The 20749-nt window shown below is 35.4% G+C and overlaps 1 protein-coding gene and 1 pseudogene across 5 annotated transcripts; one reads left to right on the plus strand and one right to left on the minus strand.

The window, feature by feature from the left end:
• The first annotated feature begins 13308 nt into the window (after nt 1-13308).
• On the plus strand, nt 13309-16090 carry LOC133693906 (uncharacterized). Of its 5 annotated transcripts, none has more exons than XR_009842198.1 (5): nt 13407-14063; nt 14873-14962; nt 15027-15113; nt 15316-15520; nt 15778-16090. XR_009842198.1 is itself a non-coding variant. In XM_062115284.1 (4 exons), the coding sequence occupies exons 1-4, from the start codon at nt 13407-13409 to the stop codon at nt 15394-15396; spliced, it is 915 nt and encodes a 304-aa protein (XP_061971268.1). In that variant the 5' UTR covers nt 13309-13406; the 3' UTR covers nt 15397-15578. The 5 variants fall into 5 exon arrangements, 3 of the variants coding, with proteins under 3 accessions (XP_061971268.1, XP_061971269.1, XP_061971267.1); XR_009842197.1 differs by having other exon boundaries at nt 15046-15113; XM_062115284.1 differs by lacking the exon at nt 15778-16090 and having other exon boundaries at nt 13309-14063; nt 15316-15578.
• LOC133694433 (sugar transporter ERD6-like 4) lies at nt 15671-20142 on the minus strand (annotated as a pseudogene).
• Nucleotides 20143-20749: the final 607 nt, after the last annotated feature.

The raw sequence follows: 20749 nt of genomic DNA on the forward strand, positions 1-20749 counted from the left end.
TCAAAAGCCAAACTCCGCAACATAAATGATGTCTTTGTTTTCGCAAAGCAATGCCAACAAGTTTATTACACATACACCCCTTCATTTAGAAAGGATCGATCAAGAGTGGATTGGTTGTCCGTTTTAAAAACGAAACCCCGGGGTCGTGTCGAGGTTGTTCAGGATGAAAACGAAGACACAAGTGTGTGAGATGAAGTCTTTCAAGTTAGTGAGGTGGTTGAACCATATCGAGTTGCTCCTTTGATTGAATTGGAAGAAAATTCAAATTTTCATGTTTTCGATGATAGTCTTGTTGATGTTGACGTAGAGGAGTTAAATTTTGTTTTGAGCTCTAGCGGACAACCAAATATCGATGAAGAAGATGATATTCATATTGAAGATTGCGATGAAGGTGATGACAATTCAATTGATGACGAACAAGAAGAAAATTCTGACTAACTACCAAAATGAAGCCCTATGTAAAACCCTTTTTTCATGTAATTTAGATTATGAATGATATATATATTTTGAAACACAAAATATTTATTACTTGAAATAATTAGTTCAAATGCCACAATTATGAGATAATTACTTGAAATAATTATTGATTATGGATGATATATTTTGTGACATGAAATAATTACTTGAAATGCCACCCAATCACCGACGGCCACACCGACGGACTTAAGTCCGTCGGCATTTCACAGAGAGTTCGAAAATAATTACTTGAAATGCCACCCAATCATCGACGGCCACCCCGACGGACTTAAGTCCGTCGGCATTTCACAGAGAGTTCAAAAATAATTACTTGAAATGCCACCCAATCACCGACGGCCACCCCGACGAACTTAAGTCCGTCGGTATTTCACAGAGAGTTCGAAAATAATTACTTGAAATGCCACCCAATCACCGACGGACTTAAGTCCGTCGGCATTTCACAGAGAGTTCGAAAATAATTACTTGAAATGCCACCCAATCACCGACGGACTTAAATCCGTCGGTAAGTTGTCGGCGGGTCAATTTTACTGACAACATTACCGACGGACCGCGTGAATTTCAAAGGGTTGCGCATTAAATGCACCTCTGACCGCCTAATATTGCCGACGGACCACGAAAAATATGGAGGGTCATTAAAAATTTTGGTGCAAAATTCAAAATTTACTGACGGATTTTTAACACATCACCGACGGAATAAATTAAAATAATAATTAATTTTATATCCGTCGGGGAATCCATCGGTAAAACTGCCATATAAGTTCAAGTGACCGCCCATTCAGTTCATTTTTTCTTCTCCTTCGTTTCTCTCCTTCGGTGAATCCTCTCCATTCTTCAAAGCTTTGGCCTCCAATCTCTAGCAAGTTTTCTTCATCATCTTCATCAGTTTAAAAGGTTAGTGTTTCCTCTATTTTATTTTACTTTAATAGTTTCTTTTTGCTATTTTTTTGGTTATTTTTTTTTATTTGGTGTATTTTTTTGTAGTGTAAATAAAGTCTATAGTTTTTTTTGCATAATTCATTGCTAAAGTCTATAGTTTTTTTTTGAATTTATTGAATATTTTTTATTGTTGTATTGGCATAATTATTATTAGTTAATTTGTTGAATTTTTATTGTTAATGTTGAATTTACCATAGAATTAGTAATTGAATATGTTGAAATAATTATTAGTTTTACTTTATTATTGCATGATTTGTGTTTAATTTTTTTCCATTTATTTTGATTGTTATTCTAGAGTTTTTTTTAATTTATTGTTTTGTTGTATTGGCATAATTATTGAATAATTACTTGAATTGTAATTGTTAATGTTGAATTTACCGTAGAATTAGTAATTGAATATGTTGGAATAATTATTAGTTTTACTCTATTATTGCATGCTTTGTGTTTAATTTTTTCCATTTATTTTGATTGTTATTCTAGAGTTTTTTTATTTATTTATTGTTTTGTTGTATTGGCATAATTATTGAATAATTACTTGAATTGTAATTCTTAATGTTGAATTTACCTTAGGATTAGTAATTAAATATGTTGGAATAATTAGTATAGATTGGGTAAATTGGTTGTGGCTATTGTTAATATGTGCAGGTTTGTGGATTTGGGTAGTATCCGGTATAGGGGAGGTGCTGTCGAATTTTTTTTTTACATTTGAATTTAATTATATAATTATTTGTATCAAATTGTATAGATGCGTAGAACGAAAACCAGAGCTGATCGCTCAGGTGCGGTCGCAGCTAGTTCGTCTAGCAGCGAAGATGATATTTCCTTAGGTGCCTCTCAAAAAGAGGCACCTACACCACCTGCGCCGTCAACCGATGCTGCCTCTTCCAGTGGTACTTCACAGCGCAGAGGCGGCGTGCCTTCGTAGCGGAATCAATTTACCCGCAAGTACGAGGCACAGTGGAAGGACGACCTTTCAATGTAAGTTTGTTAAGGTTTTAGTTTTTTTTAGAAAAAATTACAACATAATTTATGAAGTAATCACTATTGAATTTATTTCATTTATTTTCAGGTTCACAAACATTGAAGCCGTCCAAGTAATATCATCGGCGTTTAAATCGTCGATGGAGATTCCATTGTTTCAATGGAGTCAGATATCCAAGCATCCTGAATGGATGCCTCAAATCAATGCATGGTTTAACAGGTTTGAGGTTGGTATTAATTTATAATTTTCAGCTTATTAATATAATTGTAAATAAATTATTATTTTTATTTAAACTTATTTATTTATACAAAGCACAAATTCTGCTGGGACATTGAGCATAACACTGTTGTGAGGAGGGTGTGGGAAAATCATGCGGCAACTATGTAAGATCGAAAACAATACAAGATTTTTTTAAGGCAAATATTTATGTTTCGAAATTTAATTTTTGGTTGCATGAAGCAGGTTGCGTGATTTTTGGTATGAAGCACAGAAAAAGGCAAAAAAAACCGCGAGGGATAGGGGTTTCCAAGGCTGGAACGATGTTGCGGTTTGGAGGGATTTCAAACCGATATACATCCCGGAAGATATATGGCCGCACTATCTTGAGCACGTGACATCTGAGCGGTTCACACGACGCTCACAGTCCGGTGCTGGCAACCGTAATCGGCCAATTCATGGCGGGGTGACAACTCACACTGGCGGCTCCGTTCCGTTTGCTGCACATGTGAAACGGATGGTAAGATTAATTTAAATGAAATATATCGTTAAATTTAGTTGTTGTTAATATATCTTTTTTCATTATAGGCTGTGTCTTTTGGACGTGAGTCGAGCCCGATGGAGCTGTTTGTGGAAACGCACGTGCGGAGTCAAGACCGCCAGAAGGGGGCGCAACAGTTCGTTGATAACCGTGCTCAGCATTTCGTGGTATGTTTGTTCAACCATTTTATTTTGTAAGTTATTATGTAAGTTATTATGTTTATTGTATTGAATATGATGATTTTTTTTTTGCAGGAGACCTATAATAATCAGTTGAGGGAGAGATACGGGGACGATGCTTTGACCCATCCGGAATTCGATCCGGATTTGTGGATGGAGGTTGGCTCATCAGGTGGACTCGATAAAAATCGGGTTTACGGGCTTTCCAACACTACGGCCGACAACTTGCGGTCGACCCGTAGTGTTTCAACCGTTGGGAGCTCCCAATCAATATCAAGCTCCCAATCTAAGGAGTTTGTGGCTTTGCAGCAACTCACCGAGAAATACGATAACCTACAAGTGGAGTACGCACAACTCAAAGTGTCTCATGCACAACAAAGAGCGGAGTCTGAGCAATTCAAAGCGTCTCAAGCACAACAAAAAGCGGAGTATGAAGCGGCTCAAGAACAGCAAAAAGCAGCTTATAACCAGCTTTACGAAATGATTATGAAATTGTCAAATAGCGGAACATGTGCGCCTAATCCTTTTTGGCTGTATAACCACCAGCCTCCGCCAGGATCTCCTCCTCCTCCTCCTCCTCAAGCTCCATCATCTTTATATTAATTTGTAATCAATATTATTTACCTTTAAAACTTCATTTATTATTTTTCTTGAAACATATTCGGTTTGTAATGAATATTATTTAACTTTGTTTTTTTTTTATGTTTAATATAAATTTTATTTGCATAATTGGTTTGTATTACAATTAATTTATATAGTTTTATATTATATATCCTAAATAATTTTTTAAAAACAAATTAAGAAAAAAACTATTACCAAGGATTTTACCGACGGATGAATTCGGTCGGTATTTTAAACACTCACCGACAAAATTACCGACGGAATTAATCCGTCGGCATTTAACACAATCACCGATGAATTTACAGACGGACATATTCTGTCGGTATTTCATACACTCACCGACAAATTTACCGACGGATATTTTCCGTCGGTAAATCACAATATAACGATGGACTAAAAATCCGTCGGTATATTTCAAGCGGGAATATTTTTTTTTGGCGCGCAAATTCCGTCTGTAAAACCATCGGCAAATGGTTTTTTTATTTTTCCGACCTATATAGCGACAGAATGGGGAATCACCGACGAAGGTAAAGCTGACGGACTACTCCGTCGGTAAAATAATCACCGACGAACTTCTAATCACACACCGACGGAATTTGTCCGTCGGTAAAACTGTGAAATCTTGTAGTGTGTGACGCACAAGACACCTATTTACTCATCTTTCTATGTTAATGAAATCTTTTTTATTAGTTTGAATAATTTATTCAAATTATTTTTATTACCCCCTTATTTTTTATGTTTTTTTGTGTCACTTTTCAACAAACAATACAAAAATAATTAAAGGGTATTTTTAATTTTTAATTTTATATTTTATGATAAGTAAAATGTATTTTTAATTTTAGATTTTATAGGGTCGTAGAAGCTTTCTTTTGATTTATCTACTTAAATTCAATATTATTTATTTTGGAGAAGTACATGCCTTTTCTCTTTTCTACATATTAACTCATATAAACAACTTAAAATTAACCATTTAATTAAAATTATACATGTGAAAATTTCTAGTTTTTTTGCGTATCTATATTTATTTAAATTAAAAATATTTATTTGAAAAATGTTTTTTTCACTTAATTAACTTAAAAATTAAAACATTTTAAAAATCCATAATTTACCAAATAGGAGCCCTGCCCATATACGTGAATATTAATGAACTCAGCCCGGTCTTCTCTTTGAGTTATGGGTCATTCCATGTACACTCCTTAGCCCGGCCATATACAGATCCAATCAACTTCCGGCCTTCAGTCAAAAATAGAATTCTGGGCTTTTTTAGGATTTTGTGTATTAAATGGTAAGTGCATGTTTCGTATAATTTAATGTAATTAAATATGTAATATGATAAATTAATTAATTTAACGATTTGATTTATTACATTTAATTTGTTTGGTTGCAACTTTTTTAATAAAATAGAGGCCTGGACAGAGTTTCTTACTCTTCATAATTTCAAAAAACTTATTTTAATCCCTATATTCATTCTTATTAATAAATTTGTCTTTATTTGATTTTGTTTTATCCTTACTTTTATAAAAATTATATTTTAGTCTTCATTATGATATTTTTTAAATGAATTAAGTCCCTAATTACTCCTAATCCTATCATATAATGGCTCATTAACTAACTTTTTTTAAGCAAGGCTTGTAATATAAATAGTCATTAAAATTGTAAGCCTTTGCTGACAAAATGTGAAAACTAAAACTGTAATTGACCCTAAACATTTTTTCCCAAAATATTAATTATTGCTCACTACCAAAATTCTTAAATTTATTGACGGAATTTTTTATCGGCATTTATATTCTTATTTCATCGACAATGAATTTACCGATGGTTCCATGTACAAAAATTATGCTTTGTTGGTAGAACTCTTGTCGGTATTTTTTGGTCTATAGATGAGTCCGTCGATAATAAAATTACTGATGGATTTACTGATGATAAAAGCACGTAAAAAATATTTTACCCATTTCATTCTGTCAATATTTTCCTCACGAAGTTTGTCATATTACTGATAAAAATACTGTATGCATTTCCATTGTGATTAAACAGTGACACAAAGGCGTTTACAGTAATTCTTTATTGACTCTCTGGAATGTATCAACAGACTTAATCCATCGATAATATCATCAGTAATTATTTAAAAATATATTTTTAAAAAAATTATTTAACAAATGTAGAAAATAATTAAAATAAAATAAATTAATATAAATCAATACTCCATAATACTCAAGAGATGAGTTGCTTGGAAAAAAAAAAAGAAAACAAATCAACTTAAATAAATTTGCAACAAATAAATAACATAAAAAATAAACAGAAACAACAAATAAATAAATCAACTAAAAAACATTTTCACCTAACCTAGAAATTACCTATTCAAGAACCCATCTTCCAACAATAAATAAATTAATTTAATTGAAATTGAACAACAAAATTTTAAAAAATCCAACTAAAATGCAAAACAAGATCTCATATGAAAATAACTCCTACAAAAATATTCATACAATTATTTAGAACTGAAAAATAAAATAAAATAATAAATATAATGAAAAGGAAAAAAAAAAGAGAAGAAAAAAAAGAAAAAATTTTACCTTAATTTAATTTTGAGTGAAGATAAAAAGAAAAAATAATTCATAAAGTATGTTAATTAAAAAAAAACTAAGAAGAGAAAAAAAAAAGACATAAGAGAGGAGAAGAGAAGGGGTTGAGGAGGGAAGAAAAAGAAAGAAAAAAATAGACGTTAGTGTTTTTTATAGAAAGGGAAGAGAGAAGAAAAAGATGACAAGAGGAGTAGAAAAGGAGGCTTGTCTGTTATAAAATAAAAGCTTCTAATCTTTTATTTGAGATAATTTATTGATAATTTTACTGATATATAATTAAATTTTAATATTTTTAAGTATTTTGTTAGTGATTTCATATGTAGTATTTTATTAAAATTTTTAATTTAATGAAAAATTTTCAAAAACCCCTAAAATATCACCAATAACTTTTCAATCCATTAATTATTCTATTTATAATATTTTATTAAATTTTCTAATTTAATCAAAACTTTAAATAAACCTCTCAAATATCATATCACGAAGTACTTCGTTTTTAGCCGTCTTTTCTCTTTCACAATTTAAATTTATAGTTATATATAATACTACTGATCAACCGTCCTGTTAGATGTTCATTCCATTGCAGGGGCCATTGATATTGCAAGATCGTGCTTCCTCTTCCATTGATATATCAATCAGTCTCTTTCTTAAAAAGCTGTAAGAATTGGTTATAGACAGCGTCTGATACCTAACAACATAAAAGCCATTTATGATCGCTTCTGTATATCTGACTTCCTTTTTTCCTGGTATATTTGAATATTTGGCTAGCTAAGATTTAAGATCATTCAATATATAATTTTTTAAAAAATTCATTTTAGTCCCTGAACACTTGCAATTTTGGCATATTAAATCCTCTGAGTTTAATGGAATGTTGTTATTGAACTGTCATCGCCATTGTCACCATCCTTATTTTGTTGGTTATGATGACATAAATTTTGTGTTGTTAAGTGTGGACACAAGCTGGTGGTGGTGGCAGCCATGTCAAACATGGCTGCAAAGTTAGGCATGGTAGGTTGCCTACCATTGAAAATGGTGGCTACCATATTTGACTAAAGGAAAGTGTCTTGATTATAAATAGAGCTGCTGAGAGTGAGACGCAAAAGTGAGAACAGATTGAGAACAAGAGAGAAACACAGAGAGAGAGCTAGGGAGAGTTGAGTTGAGTTGAGAAGATTTTTCTCCTCCTCCTTGTTTTGTTGTTTGTATTGTTTCTAAACTTGATTAATACAAACCAGTAGCTCCGTGGAGTAGGCAAGTTGCCGAACCACGTAAATTTGTGTGTGTTTGATTGCTTGAATGACCCAACAACTGGTATCAGAGCTTGTTCTTGAAAAAGAGGGTGTTTGATCCAAACTCAAAAATCAAAGTTCTCAAAACGTGTTTTTGAACATACCATCGTGTAGAGCAAGAGCAGACGAATCCACTGGTGAAAACCAGGCGAAGAACCGACGTCCTGCATGCCCGCACGCGCCCACACGCGCCGACGAAGCCACTTCCTACGCGCGCCCACGCACAGCACGCTCTCCACGCGTCGTCTCTACCCGGCTACCCGTATCTGAACCGGGTTGACCCGCCACGTCATCCGCCACGCAAGCAAACCCGTACAGTCTCCTGCCACGTCACCTGACACCTCAGCAAGTCATCTGCCACGTCATCAGACCAGTCAGCAGCCACGTCAGACACTGCCACGTCAGCACGAAACGCGCGTGCATTTGCCACGTCAGCAAACGTGGGACCCGGTGTACCTACGTGGAAGCCACGTCATCTTGCCACGTCATCGGAGGTGGGTTTTGATCCAGTGCTTCGCAGACGCTATTCTGGACTGACACGCGGCTTCATCTGCACCGTCCGTTGATCCAAAACTTTGACTGTTAAGATCTGAGCCATCCGAAGTCCGATTGGGGTGATCTCAGTGTCGTTTCCAATATTTTTGGCCGTTCCGGACACATCTGTAAGGTCAGATTTGACAAATTCAAATCGGAGATACAGTAAAAATGGCAGATGAAATAAAAGCTGCGGGAATTGAAAAATTTGATGGATCAGATTTTGGATATTGGAAAATGCAAATTGAAGACTATTTATATGGGAAGAAACTTCATCTTCCTCTGTTGGGGAGCAAGCCAGAAAATATGCCAGAAGAAGATTGGTTGCTTCTTGATAGACAAGTTTTGGGTATTATCCGGCTATCCTTATCAAGAAGAGTTGCTCACAATGTTACGAAAGAAAGATCTACTGCAAGACTAATGGAAGCCTTGTCTGGGATGTATGAAAAGCCCTCGGCAAACAATAAAGTGCACTTGATGAAGAAGTTGTTCAACTTGAAAATGACAGAAGGCACCTCCGTCACGCAACATCTCAACAACTTTAATACCATCACAAATCAATTGTCATCTGTAGAGATTGAGTTTGATGATGAGATCCGTGCACTCATTTTGCTAGCTTCACTTCCAAGCAGTTGGGAAGGTATGAGGACAGCCGTGAGCAATTCAGCTGGAAAATCCAAACTGAAATATGATGACATCCGAGACTTGATTTTAGCTGAAGAAGTTCGAAGGAAAGACTCGGGTGAAAGTTCAAGTTCAGGATCAGCTCTCAACATTAACACTCGAGGGAGGAGACAGGATAGAGGCTTATCCAGAGGCAGATCCAAATCAAGATACAGAAGTAAAAGCAAGTCCGGACCCAGAAAGCAGGCTGAATGTTGGAATTGTGGCAAACCTGGTCATTTCATGAGGAATTGCACAAAACCAAAAAAACCTGAAGCTGACTCTGCAAACGCTACCACAGACGAGGTGCAAGACGCTTTGATTCTTGCTGTACAAAGTCCGATTGATGATTGGATTCTTGATTCTGGTGCTTCATTCCACTGTACACCACACCATGAGATGATGCAAAACTATGTTGCTGGAGATCACGGTGTAGTCTATCTGGCCGATGGACAACCAATGAAGATTGTGGGTATAGGAGAAGTGCAGATCAAGACAATGAATGGATCTACTTGGAACTTGCAAAATGTAAGGCATGTTCCTGGACTCAAGAAGAAGTTGATCTCAGTCGGACAACTTGATGAGAGTGGTCATTCAATCCTCTTTTCTGGAGGTATGTGGAAGGTATCAAAGGGAGCAATGGTTTTGGCTCGTGGAAAGAAAACTGGCACCCTGTATATGACCACAAGATGTGAAGATATTATTGCCTCTACTGAAGTAGAAAATCAAGCACAGTTATGGCACTGTAGACTCGGCCATATGAGTCAAAAGGGGATGAAGATACTTCAGTCGAAGGGAAAACTGCCAGAGCTTAAAAATGTTGATCTAGACATTTGTGAAAGCTGTGTTCTTGGAAAACAGAAGAAGCTCAGTTTCTTAAAGGTTAGCAGGGCCTTAAGACCAAGAAAGCTAGAACTGGTGCACACAGATTTATGGGGACCTTCTCCAGTGGCATCTCTTGGAGGTTCTCGGTATTACGTAACTTTCATTGATGATTTCAGTAGAAAGGTATGGGTCTACTTTCTGAAAAATAAATCTGATGTGTTCGAAACATTCAAGAAGTGGAAGGCTATGGTTGAGAATGAATCAGGTTTGAAGTTGAAATGCTTAAGATCTGATAATGGAGGAGAATACATTGATGGAGGTTTCAAGGAGTATTGTGCTGTTAATGGTATCAGAATGGAAAAGACCATTCCAGGCACACCACAACAGAATGGCATTGCTGAAAGAATGAACCGGACCATCAATGAACGAGCTAGAAGCATGAGGTTGCATTCAGGGCTACCTCAAACATTCTGGGCTGACGCAGTTCATACTGCAGTTTACTTGATCAACCGTGGACCATCAGTTCCTTTGGAGTTCAGATTGCCTGAGGAAGTATGGAGAGGAAAAGAGGTACAAATCTCTCATTTAAAGGTCTTTGGGTGTGTTTCCTATGTGCATATAGATTCTGATGCACGCAACAAGCTAGATGCCAAATCCAAGAAATGTTTCTTCATTGGCTATGGAGATGAAGAATTTGGATTTCGGTTTTGGGATGATCAGAACAGAAAGATTATCAGAAGCAGGAACGTGATCTTCAATGAGAAAGTTTTGTACAAAGACAGATCAAGTGCAGAAACAGATATGACTGATTCAGATACAAGTCCACAAAAATCTGAATTCATCAGATTAGAAGGGCTTCCTGATGTTACCGAGCATAACAAAACTCAAGAGTCTTTACAAGAAGATTCAAGCACATCTGTACCCACCACTACACAAGACGATGCAGAGCCAAGTGAACCAATTGTTTATGTTCGCAGGTCTTCAAGGACTATAAAGCCCCCACAACGGTTCACACTTCTACTGAATTATATTTTATTGACAGATAGTGGTGAGCCGCTAAGTTATGAAGAATCCTTACAAGATGGAAACTCAAGCAAGTGGGAGTTAGCCATGAAGGATGAGATGAGTTCGTTGCTGAAGAACAAGACTTGGGAGCTGACCACACTACCTGAAGGAAAGAAGGCTTTGCAAAACAAGTGGGTCTACAGAGTAAAGACTGAGCATGACGGAAGCAAACGGTTCAAGGCAAGACTTGTTGTAAAAGGGTTTCAACAAAAGAAAGGGATTGACTACTCTGAGATATTTTCTCCAGTTGTGAAGCTCACAACAATCAGAGTTGTTCTGGGGATAGTAGCGGCAGAGAATTTACATCTTGAACAATTAGATGTAAAAACAGCTTTTCTTCATGGAGAATTGGAGGAAGACATTTACATGCAACAACCAGAGGGGTTTGAAATACCAGGAAAGGAGAACCAAGTCTGCAAGCTAAAGAAAAGCCTATACGGTTTGAAGCAAGCGCCAAGATAGTGGTACAAGAAGTTTGACAACTTCATGTGTAGTTCGGGATACACAAGATGCCAGGCTGATCACTGTTGCTATGTCAAACATTTTGACAACTCCTACATCATTCTACTATTATATGTGGATGATATGTTGATTGCAGGATCCAACATTGAGGAGATTGACAAGCTGAAACAACAATTGTCAAAACAGTTTGAAATGAAGGATCTGGGAGCTGCTAAACAAATACTTGGCATGAGAATCATCAGAGATCAAGACAAAGGCATACTAAAGCTTTCACAAACAGAGTATGTCAAGAAGGTTCTCAGCAGGTTTAGTATGGATAATGCTAAACCAGTAAGTACACCTCTGGGGAATCATTTCAAGCTCAGCAAAGACCAGTCACCAAAAACTGAGCTAGAAAGTGGATACATGGATAAGATTCCATACGCCTCAGCTATCGGCTCTTTGATGTATGCTATGGTCTGTACCAGACCAGACATTGCCCATGCAGTGGGAGTTGTAAGCCGATATATGAGCAATCCTGGAAAGCAACATTGGGAGGCGGTGAAATGGATCATGAGATACTTAAAAGGTTCATCAGAGACATGTCTTACTTTCACAGCTGGTGGTTTGAAACTTGAAGGTTTTGTAGACGCTGATCTAGCAGGAGATGTTGATAGTAGAAAGAGCACTACAGGATATGTATATACTCTAGGAGGGACTGCTGTTTCCTGGAGTTCTACCTTGCAAAAGATCGTCGCTCTTTCAACAACAGAAGCTGAATATGTTGCAGTCTCAGAATCTGCAAAAGAGATCGTATGGCTGCAGAGTTTTCTGAAAGAGTTGGGCAAGATGAATGAAAAGGGTACTTTGTATAGCGACAGTCAGAGTGCAATCTTCCTTGCCAAGAATCCAGCATTCCACTCCAGGACGAAGCATATTCAGATCAAATATCACTTCATCCGACAATTGCTAGACGAGGAGCAACTAATGCTAGAAAAGATCTGCGGAAGCAAGAATCCAGCTGACATGTTAACCAAAGGAGTTACTCTTGATAAACTGAAGCTGTGTAAAGCTTCAGTTGGTCTCAGAGATTAAAAGACAGATCTAGCACCATTTGTGTCCAAGTGGGAGATTGTTAAGTGTGGACACAAGCTGGTGGTGGTGGCAGCCATGTCAAACATGGCTGCAAAGTTAGGCATGGTAGGTTGCCTACCATTGAAAATGGTGGCTACCATATTTGACTAAAGGAAAGTGTCTTGATTATAAATAGAGCTGCTGAGAGTGAGACGCAAAAGTGAGAACAGATTGAGAACAAGAGAGAAACACAGAGAGAGAGCTAGGGAGAGTTGAGTTGAGTTGAGAAGATTTTTCTCCTCCTCCTTGTTTTGTTGTTTGTATTGTTTCTAAACTTGATTAATACAAACCAGTAGCTCCGTGGAGTAGGCAAGTTGCCGAACCACGTAAATTTGTGTGTGTTTGATTGCTTGAATGACCCAACATGTGTTCCTTCTGGTATTTTGTAGATATAATAGTGTTATATCTACAAAATAATATAAAACTTTTTTTTAGAGTTTTATATAATAAATTAAGTTATTAAGTTAAAGATAATTTTTTAATGATTAAGATGTTAGACGTTGAATCTTACTACTTTCATTCTATTTAATTATGAAACCAAACACAAAATAGCTGTAAACATGTGTAATTTCTGGAGCCTCACTTAGCTGTTTAAATTTAATGAGGTGAAGAGCAGGCAGTGCTGGTGATCAAAATCAAACAGCTGTTGTTTGTACACGAAGTTAAAAATAATTAACTTTGAAACACAGATTTCGATTTCGTGCAAGAAATTTGCAGGAGCACGATTAGCATTGTCAACCACAAGATCATAGGATATGGGGCCTTGGCCCATCTGCCCTGGTTCTCTGTCAAACATCACCACTTTAATGACAGCAGATAACAAACCTTCTTTCCATGGTAGCTTAAAACCCTCATCTGGTTTTCATTCGTTGCTCAAACTTTGCAACAGAAAGAGAGAAAACACACAATCACACACATAGAAAGATGGTGAACCTTGTGGCAGCACAGACGCCATTATTGCATGGCCTAATGAAAATGGCAGGAGTGCAACCTCACCGAGTAGAGATTGAGCCTGGCACGGTCATGAACTTTTGGGTTCCAAATGAAACCGTCAAGAAACCTCAAAAAGGTGAAAAGAACAAGACCAAAACCTTAACCAAACCAAACAAACCTGTAATAGTTCTAGTCCATGGCTTTGCTGCTGAAGGTATTGTCACTTGGCAATTCCAAGTTGGTGCCTTGACCAAAAAGTATTCAGTTTATATCCCTGACCTTCTTTTCTTCGGTAGCTCAATCACTGATAAAACAGACCGTTCGCCAACGTTTCAGGCTGAAACATTGGTGAAAGGTCTTAAGAAGTTCGGAATAGAGAAGTGTATTGTAGTGGGGTTTAGCTATGGTGGCATGGTGGCGTTTAAGATGGCTGAGTTGTATCCTGACCTGGTTCAAGCCATGGTCATATCTGGTTCAATCCTGGCAATGACTGACTCGATCAGTGAAGCAACTCTAAGTGAACTTGGGTTCAAGTCCTCCTCGGAGCTTTTGCTGCCTGATTCTGTTAAAGGTCTTAAAACACTACTTTCTGTTGCTACTTACAAGAAGCTTTGGTTCCCAAATAGGCTTCACAAAGACTACCTTGAGGTTTGTTAATTTGCATCTTCAACGGGACTTGATTGGATTTTCTATCCATTACTATTATTTTTTCTTTTTGGCACTTGTTACATATAATTATTGGACCGAAAGTCTTTATTTTAATAAACAATTTTGCTAGCGAGCTTTTGCAGGACTCCAATCATATATACATGCATGAACACACACCCACACACAGAGGACCGAAACAAGACGGGAGGTAGAGATTGCAAGTTGCAGGCCACTAGGTCCACACACGAATTTACCTTGTACTTTCTTTTTTAATGCTTTGGCAGATTTTTTTCTTGTGTTGCCCACGATTGCTGTAGAATTTTCACCTATACTTTAATTAGGAAATTATAAGAATTTTAACGTGATTTCCTTAATTGCGAGGCCAAATCACTAAGTTACCTTATCCCTTCAATTTCCCTGGTTTTTTTGGGGGAGAATAATGTCGTCAGGGACATTTGTCTCAGCCCCAACCAAGGACACCTTAGTTACGTGTTTCGTTCTACCAGCTCAACCTAAATGCTGTGCTCGCTAGGTAGGTGGTAACAGCAGTACTTGCCATCTCTAACTATGCAGCTTTTAGATGGCCCTTTTATTTATGCATAAGAATTCAAGGTCGATGGAATTGTCAAAGCACAGCTTTTGTCTGTCTCAAAACCATTTTGGCTTCCAAACTAGAGAGTTTCGGCTTGCTAAAAATAACACTCGCACATTCAGCCTTCCGTGCACTGTTTTCTCCCTACAATTTGGTTGCTTTGATTAATTAGTAGCAGTGACTTTTTAGCTAACAAGCACTAACTGAAGACTTACAGGTGATGTTCACTAACAGAAAAGAGAGAGCTGAACTTCTAGAGGGGTTAGTCATCAACAATAAAGACCCCACAATCCCTAGGTTTGTACAGGTAATTTCAGTACTTAATTCCTCATGTTTATTGCTCATAATGCATATGTTTAACATGATCACAGCCACAATTAAATGTTGCAGAAGATACATCTCTTATGGGGGGAGAACGACCAAATCTTCAATCTGGGGCTCGCACAGAACATGAAAGGGTATGCCTTGCAACATCTATAACTACTTGTTAGATATTAACCGCAAATCAATGAATCATACTGAACGTATATGGTGATTTATTAGCTGATACAGACACGAACACATGCAAATTCGAGGACAATCGTCAAAACACAAGCAAAAGAAAGAGTGCAAAGGCAACTAAAAGTGCAGCATACTGATGGATTTGTTTTGTTGTTACAGGCAACTAGGCGAGACGGCAACATTTCAGGGCATACAGAAGGCAGGCCACTTAGTTCACCTGGAACGTCCCTGTGTCTATAATAGATGTCTCAAGCGATTTCTTACTTCGTTGCTTGAAAATGGAGTGCAGAAGTGACAAGACAACAAATATCTTTCATTTTGCCTTCATATTTACTGCACTTTGTACTACTTGTCGGTGTTCTAGGTATGTTACGTCTACTGTAAGGAAAATTTAAATGAATTTTACTGAAATTTTTACTTCTTTTCTCCTTTGTTTATTTCGTTTTTTCCTTTTAACACAACAAATGAACACTGGAAAGGAAAAAAAAAAGAAGGAAAAAAATACATGTATATTTCAATCAATTTTCACTAATAAAATCAAACCAGCACACATATCGTTGAGCAAACACTTCCATCTGAACGACGATTGTATTTCTTCTAGAATTCTTCCTTTGGTTTCAGGGACCCAGAGAGAAAAAATGACAGTGAAAGCACTGACCACCGTGTAAATAGTGAAGGTCCCTGTTGACAGAGCAGTGGATTCATTGGTTAGAAATGTTAAATATAATTTGTAACTTTCAATATCTTTTATTAGCTTTTATAGTTTTGTTTCAGTTGTCTTTTATTAGCTTTTATGGTTTTTTATTAAAAGAAAGTGTTTTTGCTTCTTTATTAATTAAGCTTTGTAGTTTTTTTACTCTTCCTTGTACTATAAAAGGTGATCAAAACAACAAAAAAATATAATAAGATTTGCTTTTGGTATTGAGCTCTATCATTTATCCTTCCAATTCCTCCTCCTTCTTTGTTTACGCTTTTATTTCCAACAAGAAATTAGAATAATAATCGTGTGCCACACACATGTACACACACACTATGCGAGAGAGAGAGAGGGAGACCTGCACTGCTCCAAGTCATGAGCAAGTTTGCAGTCATTGTTACAAGCCAGGACGCCAGCCAATGTTGCAACACTGCCAGCAAGGCCCTTAATGTTCACTGGGAGAACCTGAAACGAGCCAGTAAAAAATCTGCTCACTTTAAGAAAACAATTCATGAATAACTCTTTCACCATCACTAAACACATAAATAAACTTCATAAGCTGACAATCTGACTGTAGTTCCATCGCATTCTAAAACCAACATTGAATGACTATCATGGGTGGAGGGGTTAAGAGCAAAACCATAGCCCTCCACTGGAAGCAGATGGTTGATATAAAGTAAGAAGTTCCGGATACCTCAGACATTATGATCTAAGGAATAGCTCCAAGTCCCACTGAGAAGGAAACCACCACAACCTGGATAAAAAGAAAGAGATTCCCTTGTAAGGAAGGTAACAAACAAGAGCATGGATACATGAAACATCCCACAAGCCCTCCAAGTGCCAGAATTCCCATTATGTGATACAAATATGAATCCTGTGGGGAAATGCCCTAGTACAAAACGAAGAACGAGAGAGAAAATAAGAAATCAAAATTTGATCACGATAAATAAAGTCAGATGCTTGATGAACGATAAACTTTAAGTACACAGAATGAAACATATCATAGGTTTGGTAGTTTTACAAACCTCCACATAAAAAGCAACAGTAACCAGGAATTCCTACGCCCAGCCCAGCCCAGCCCAGCTTTATCCATCAACCATGAAGCGATCCCAGCGGCTACGACCTACAAAAGAAACAGCTACTTATCATATAACCCAGACAAGAATTTCTCTCAAATTTTGGATGCCTGCAAATTAATTTACAAATTCCCTTTTCTTCTGAAGATTATATCGAATAGGACATCTATCCATTCCACTACTTCACCAAGCTAAAGCCCAAGGGCAAATGGAATCATAGCTCCAAGTCCAAATGTAGCAAGATTAATTGCTTGAGGAAATTCCTGTCAAGATTATGATAGTTTAGTAAACCATCAATTTAACGTTTTGGAATTTAGGTCACTAGCATAACAAGATAAAGGAATGTGTAGAGTAGCCTTAAGAGTAATTTTGGATTGTTGACTTTTAAGAACTATATTTAGTTGGGATTGATTGGCCCGAAAAAAAAACAGGGTCTTCCCGTGGCAAGATTAGGTGATATAAAGAGCCATCAAAATGATATGTGCAATCAATCCTTGAAATACTGTCCTGACATGAGACTGTACAAGGACATAACACCTGCAGCATTTGCAAGGATGTTGCTAGAATAGAAAAAGATCCCATTGACACCACTGAATTGCTGGAGCACAAGTAATCCAATTCCCACCTGCAGCATACCCACCAGTATCAACATTAGGGTTCTAAAGTTGCAGAGGTAAGAAAACAGTAATTTCAAACTACCATCAAAGGAAACCAATATCTTCCTTGCTTGAAATCTGCAAACCGAATTGTTGTTCTTTTGCTGGAAGATGCAACAGGTCTATGCAGAAAGCATACCGATGAAATTGTAATTATTGATGACACAGTGAACATGAGCTAAAGGGGAACTAAAACGGAATTGGTGTTGTGGTAGTTTTTAAGTCATGCTTAGAAAAAAATAAATTTTAAAAAGTTATTTTAATTGTTGTTGATTGGATTAAAAAATATGTTTAGTTAAAAATACAGTTGAAGTTATTATTAAATAAAAGTAATTAAAAGGTATTTGGTTAAAATTGTTGTTAAAAATATTATAAATAATAAAATAAAAAGAACATGTAGTAATCTTGAGTTTTTGAATTACATTATTATTATTAATATGTCATTAACATTAAGATTCTATTTTTATTATTTTATTAAACTAGTTACAATCTTGTTATGAATATAATTTATTCAAAAAGGTTTTTGATATTCGTTGTTTTGTTAGCTTATAATGATATTGATTGCAAAATAAAATAAATCAATAAAATTATATACTCAAGGTATTGACAGTTTGTTAGTATCGAACAATATCCAAGAATTACTTTGAATTTTGAAAAAATTATATTATCCAATTGCATAACCATGAAACTTGACAAACATCTTCATTTATGTATTTAGCATGTTTTCCTAGCTATATTTCTTAGTACTTCCTTTCTAGCATCCATCAATTTCTTTTTAATTACCCTTTTTTAAAAAGTTTTTGCTAAAGTCTAGAATATTATTTATTAAGAGCCCATGGTGATATGTGTATTGTAAATGGTTTTCTCTCTCTCTTTTTTTTTTTTTTATCAGCAAAGATAAATTGAAAGAAAGGTAAAAATTAAGGTTATTTTGGTCTCACCATGTCAACAATTCTCTCTTTATTTTAAAAAATAATCTTGCAAAGATAAACTAATAACTAAGATTAGACCTAAGTAAAAGCAAGTTAAAATTGCTTCAAAATAATTGAGGTTAAACCTCAATAATTATTGGTGGGACTCACTATTTAAATTGCAACTTCTTATAATTAACCAAACATGCACTATATTTTTGTGGTTGAGCAAACTCATTCTTAAATGGATTGTAAGCCGCCCCATCGCCAAGTCGATTTAAGTCTATAAACTAATAGAAAAAAAAATCTTAAAATCAATTGTGATAAAATTAAAACAAGAAAAGTATTTACTTGTTAAAGTATTTTAAAATAATAATTTTTTTGTTATTGTTAATAAAAAAAAATTTTGTTCTTTAAGATTTTATTACTTCTCACTTGTATAATTAGGATATATGTAATATGTCTCTCAAGATTTCAATAACACCAGTTTAATTTAGATATACTTTGGATTGAATCTTGGAACTAAAAAATATAGAACTCAAATATCTCTTAATAATATAAACTTAAACTTTAGATCTGGAAGGAAAATAAAAAAAATAGAATAAAAATCAAACACTAAAATATGAGGTGAGGAAGAGTGTAAAACCTTGAAAAATTCTCGGATTAAACTCTTTCTTCACCCTAATTTTTATAAGAAGTTAAAAAGTTTAGAATTAATTCCCACCATTATCAACCTTTAATTAGTCACCATATATTAAAAAAAACTAAATATAAAACACTAAGTGTTATTAATTTATATTCACACATAATTTGTTTAATTAAAACAAATTTCTTACCATGATAATTAACAAATTAAAGTTCATTTTCTGAACTATTTAATTATGGCTAACATTAAATATCATGTAAAAAAGCACTGGTTTAACAAATTAAAATGGTTTACTTCTCCATTAGAACTGTTGCAAGAAATAAAAGATTTACAGACTTCACATAAATTAGTCATTCTTGTTCAGTTATATGCTCAAATTAAGACTTGTCGATAGCATTCCACATTCCTTTTCCGACACCAAATCCTTCCAACAAGCTTCCCATGAACAAAAATGAGGAATCCTATAATTAAAACGAACATATAATTAAATCAGCTCAGATAACAAAGATGTTAAAATTAATTCAAATCAATACAAGAAAAAAAATACAAATATAAAAGAAAAGGAGATTAGAAATTCATTAATTTATTTATTCTAAAGTGCATCTAAATACAAAAAAGAATTATATATAAACTAAACTAAAACTATTTATTAACAAAAGACGCGCACAGCACTCAAGGAAAAGCCAAGCCTTATCATAAATAACTCACTTTAGCTGAAGATATACTTAGCCATCAAGACGTTATATCAGGCACCGCCGCGACCATCAATGATTATTGCAGGGCAACACAACACAACAATGCAGCAATTCGAAGATTCAATTCACAGGTCAAGACTCGAAAATGTATTAGTTCTTTCAAATCCTTAATCATAATTAATTTGATTTTGACAGATAAGTAGAAAATTTATTACCCCTTTCCGACCAATATATCCTGCAAGCTGGCCACTTATTATAGCACCAACCACAGCACCATCACGGAGCATCTGAGCAGAGGAGCTCATTATACTTGACTGCGCCTAGAGCTCATTTTATACCGACTCCCTGTATGGAGCAAAGGTTTCTAAGCGGATCTCTTGCATCTTCCCATTTGTTTATATAATTCATGATTGCTTGATCAATAATAAAAGACAAAAAAAAAAAAAAAACTCAATGGCAGTACTCTTCTTAGATGGTATATATGCCCTCTGCCTGGCACAATTATTCTCCTCTCTGCACTACAATCTTTGTTTGAGATGAAAATCTTCAGACTGCATGGCGTTATGATGCATGGTGAGATAAATTAAAAGAGAAAGGTCTTAAAGCACAAATAATTTCATTTAAAAAGGCCATCGCACAGTTGTTTCAAGTGATGTAAATACAAATTACACATCACCATTGGTATTTCTACTGCCAGCAATGATTTGATGTTTCAAAGGTTATACATCAAATCTAATCTGAAACATGAATATGAATAACCGATGATTAACTAATATCTTGGTTAATTTAATTTAGAGTTTATAAAAATTTTAATATTAATAAAAAAAATCTTAGTTAATATAGAAATTATTGATGAAGAAAGATTTATAATAGATTAGTTTATTAGAATGTTAGATTTTTCATTATATAAAA

The sequence above is a fragment of the Populus nigra genome, chromosome 5 (assembly GCF_951802175.1).
Source record: "Populus nigra chromosome 5, ddPopNigr1.1, whole genome shotgun sequence".
Lineage (NCBI taxonomy): Eukaryota > Viridiplantae > Streptophyta > Magnoliopsida > Malpighiales > Salicaceae > Populus > Populus nigra.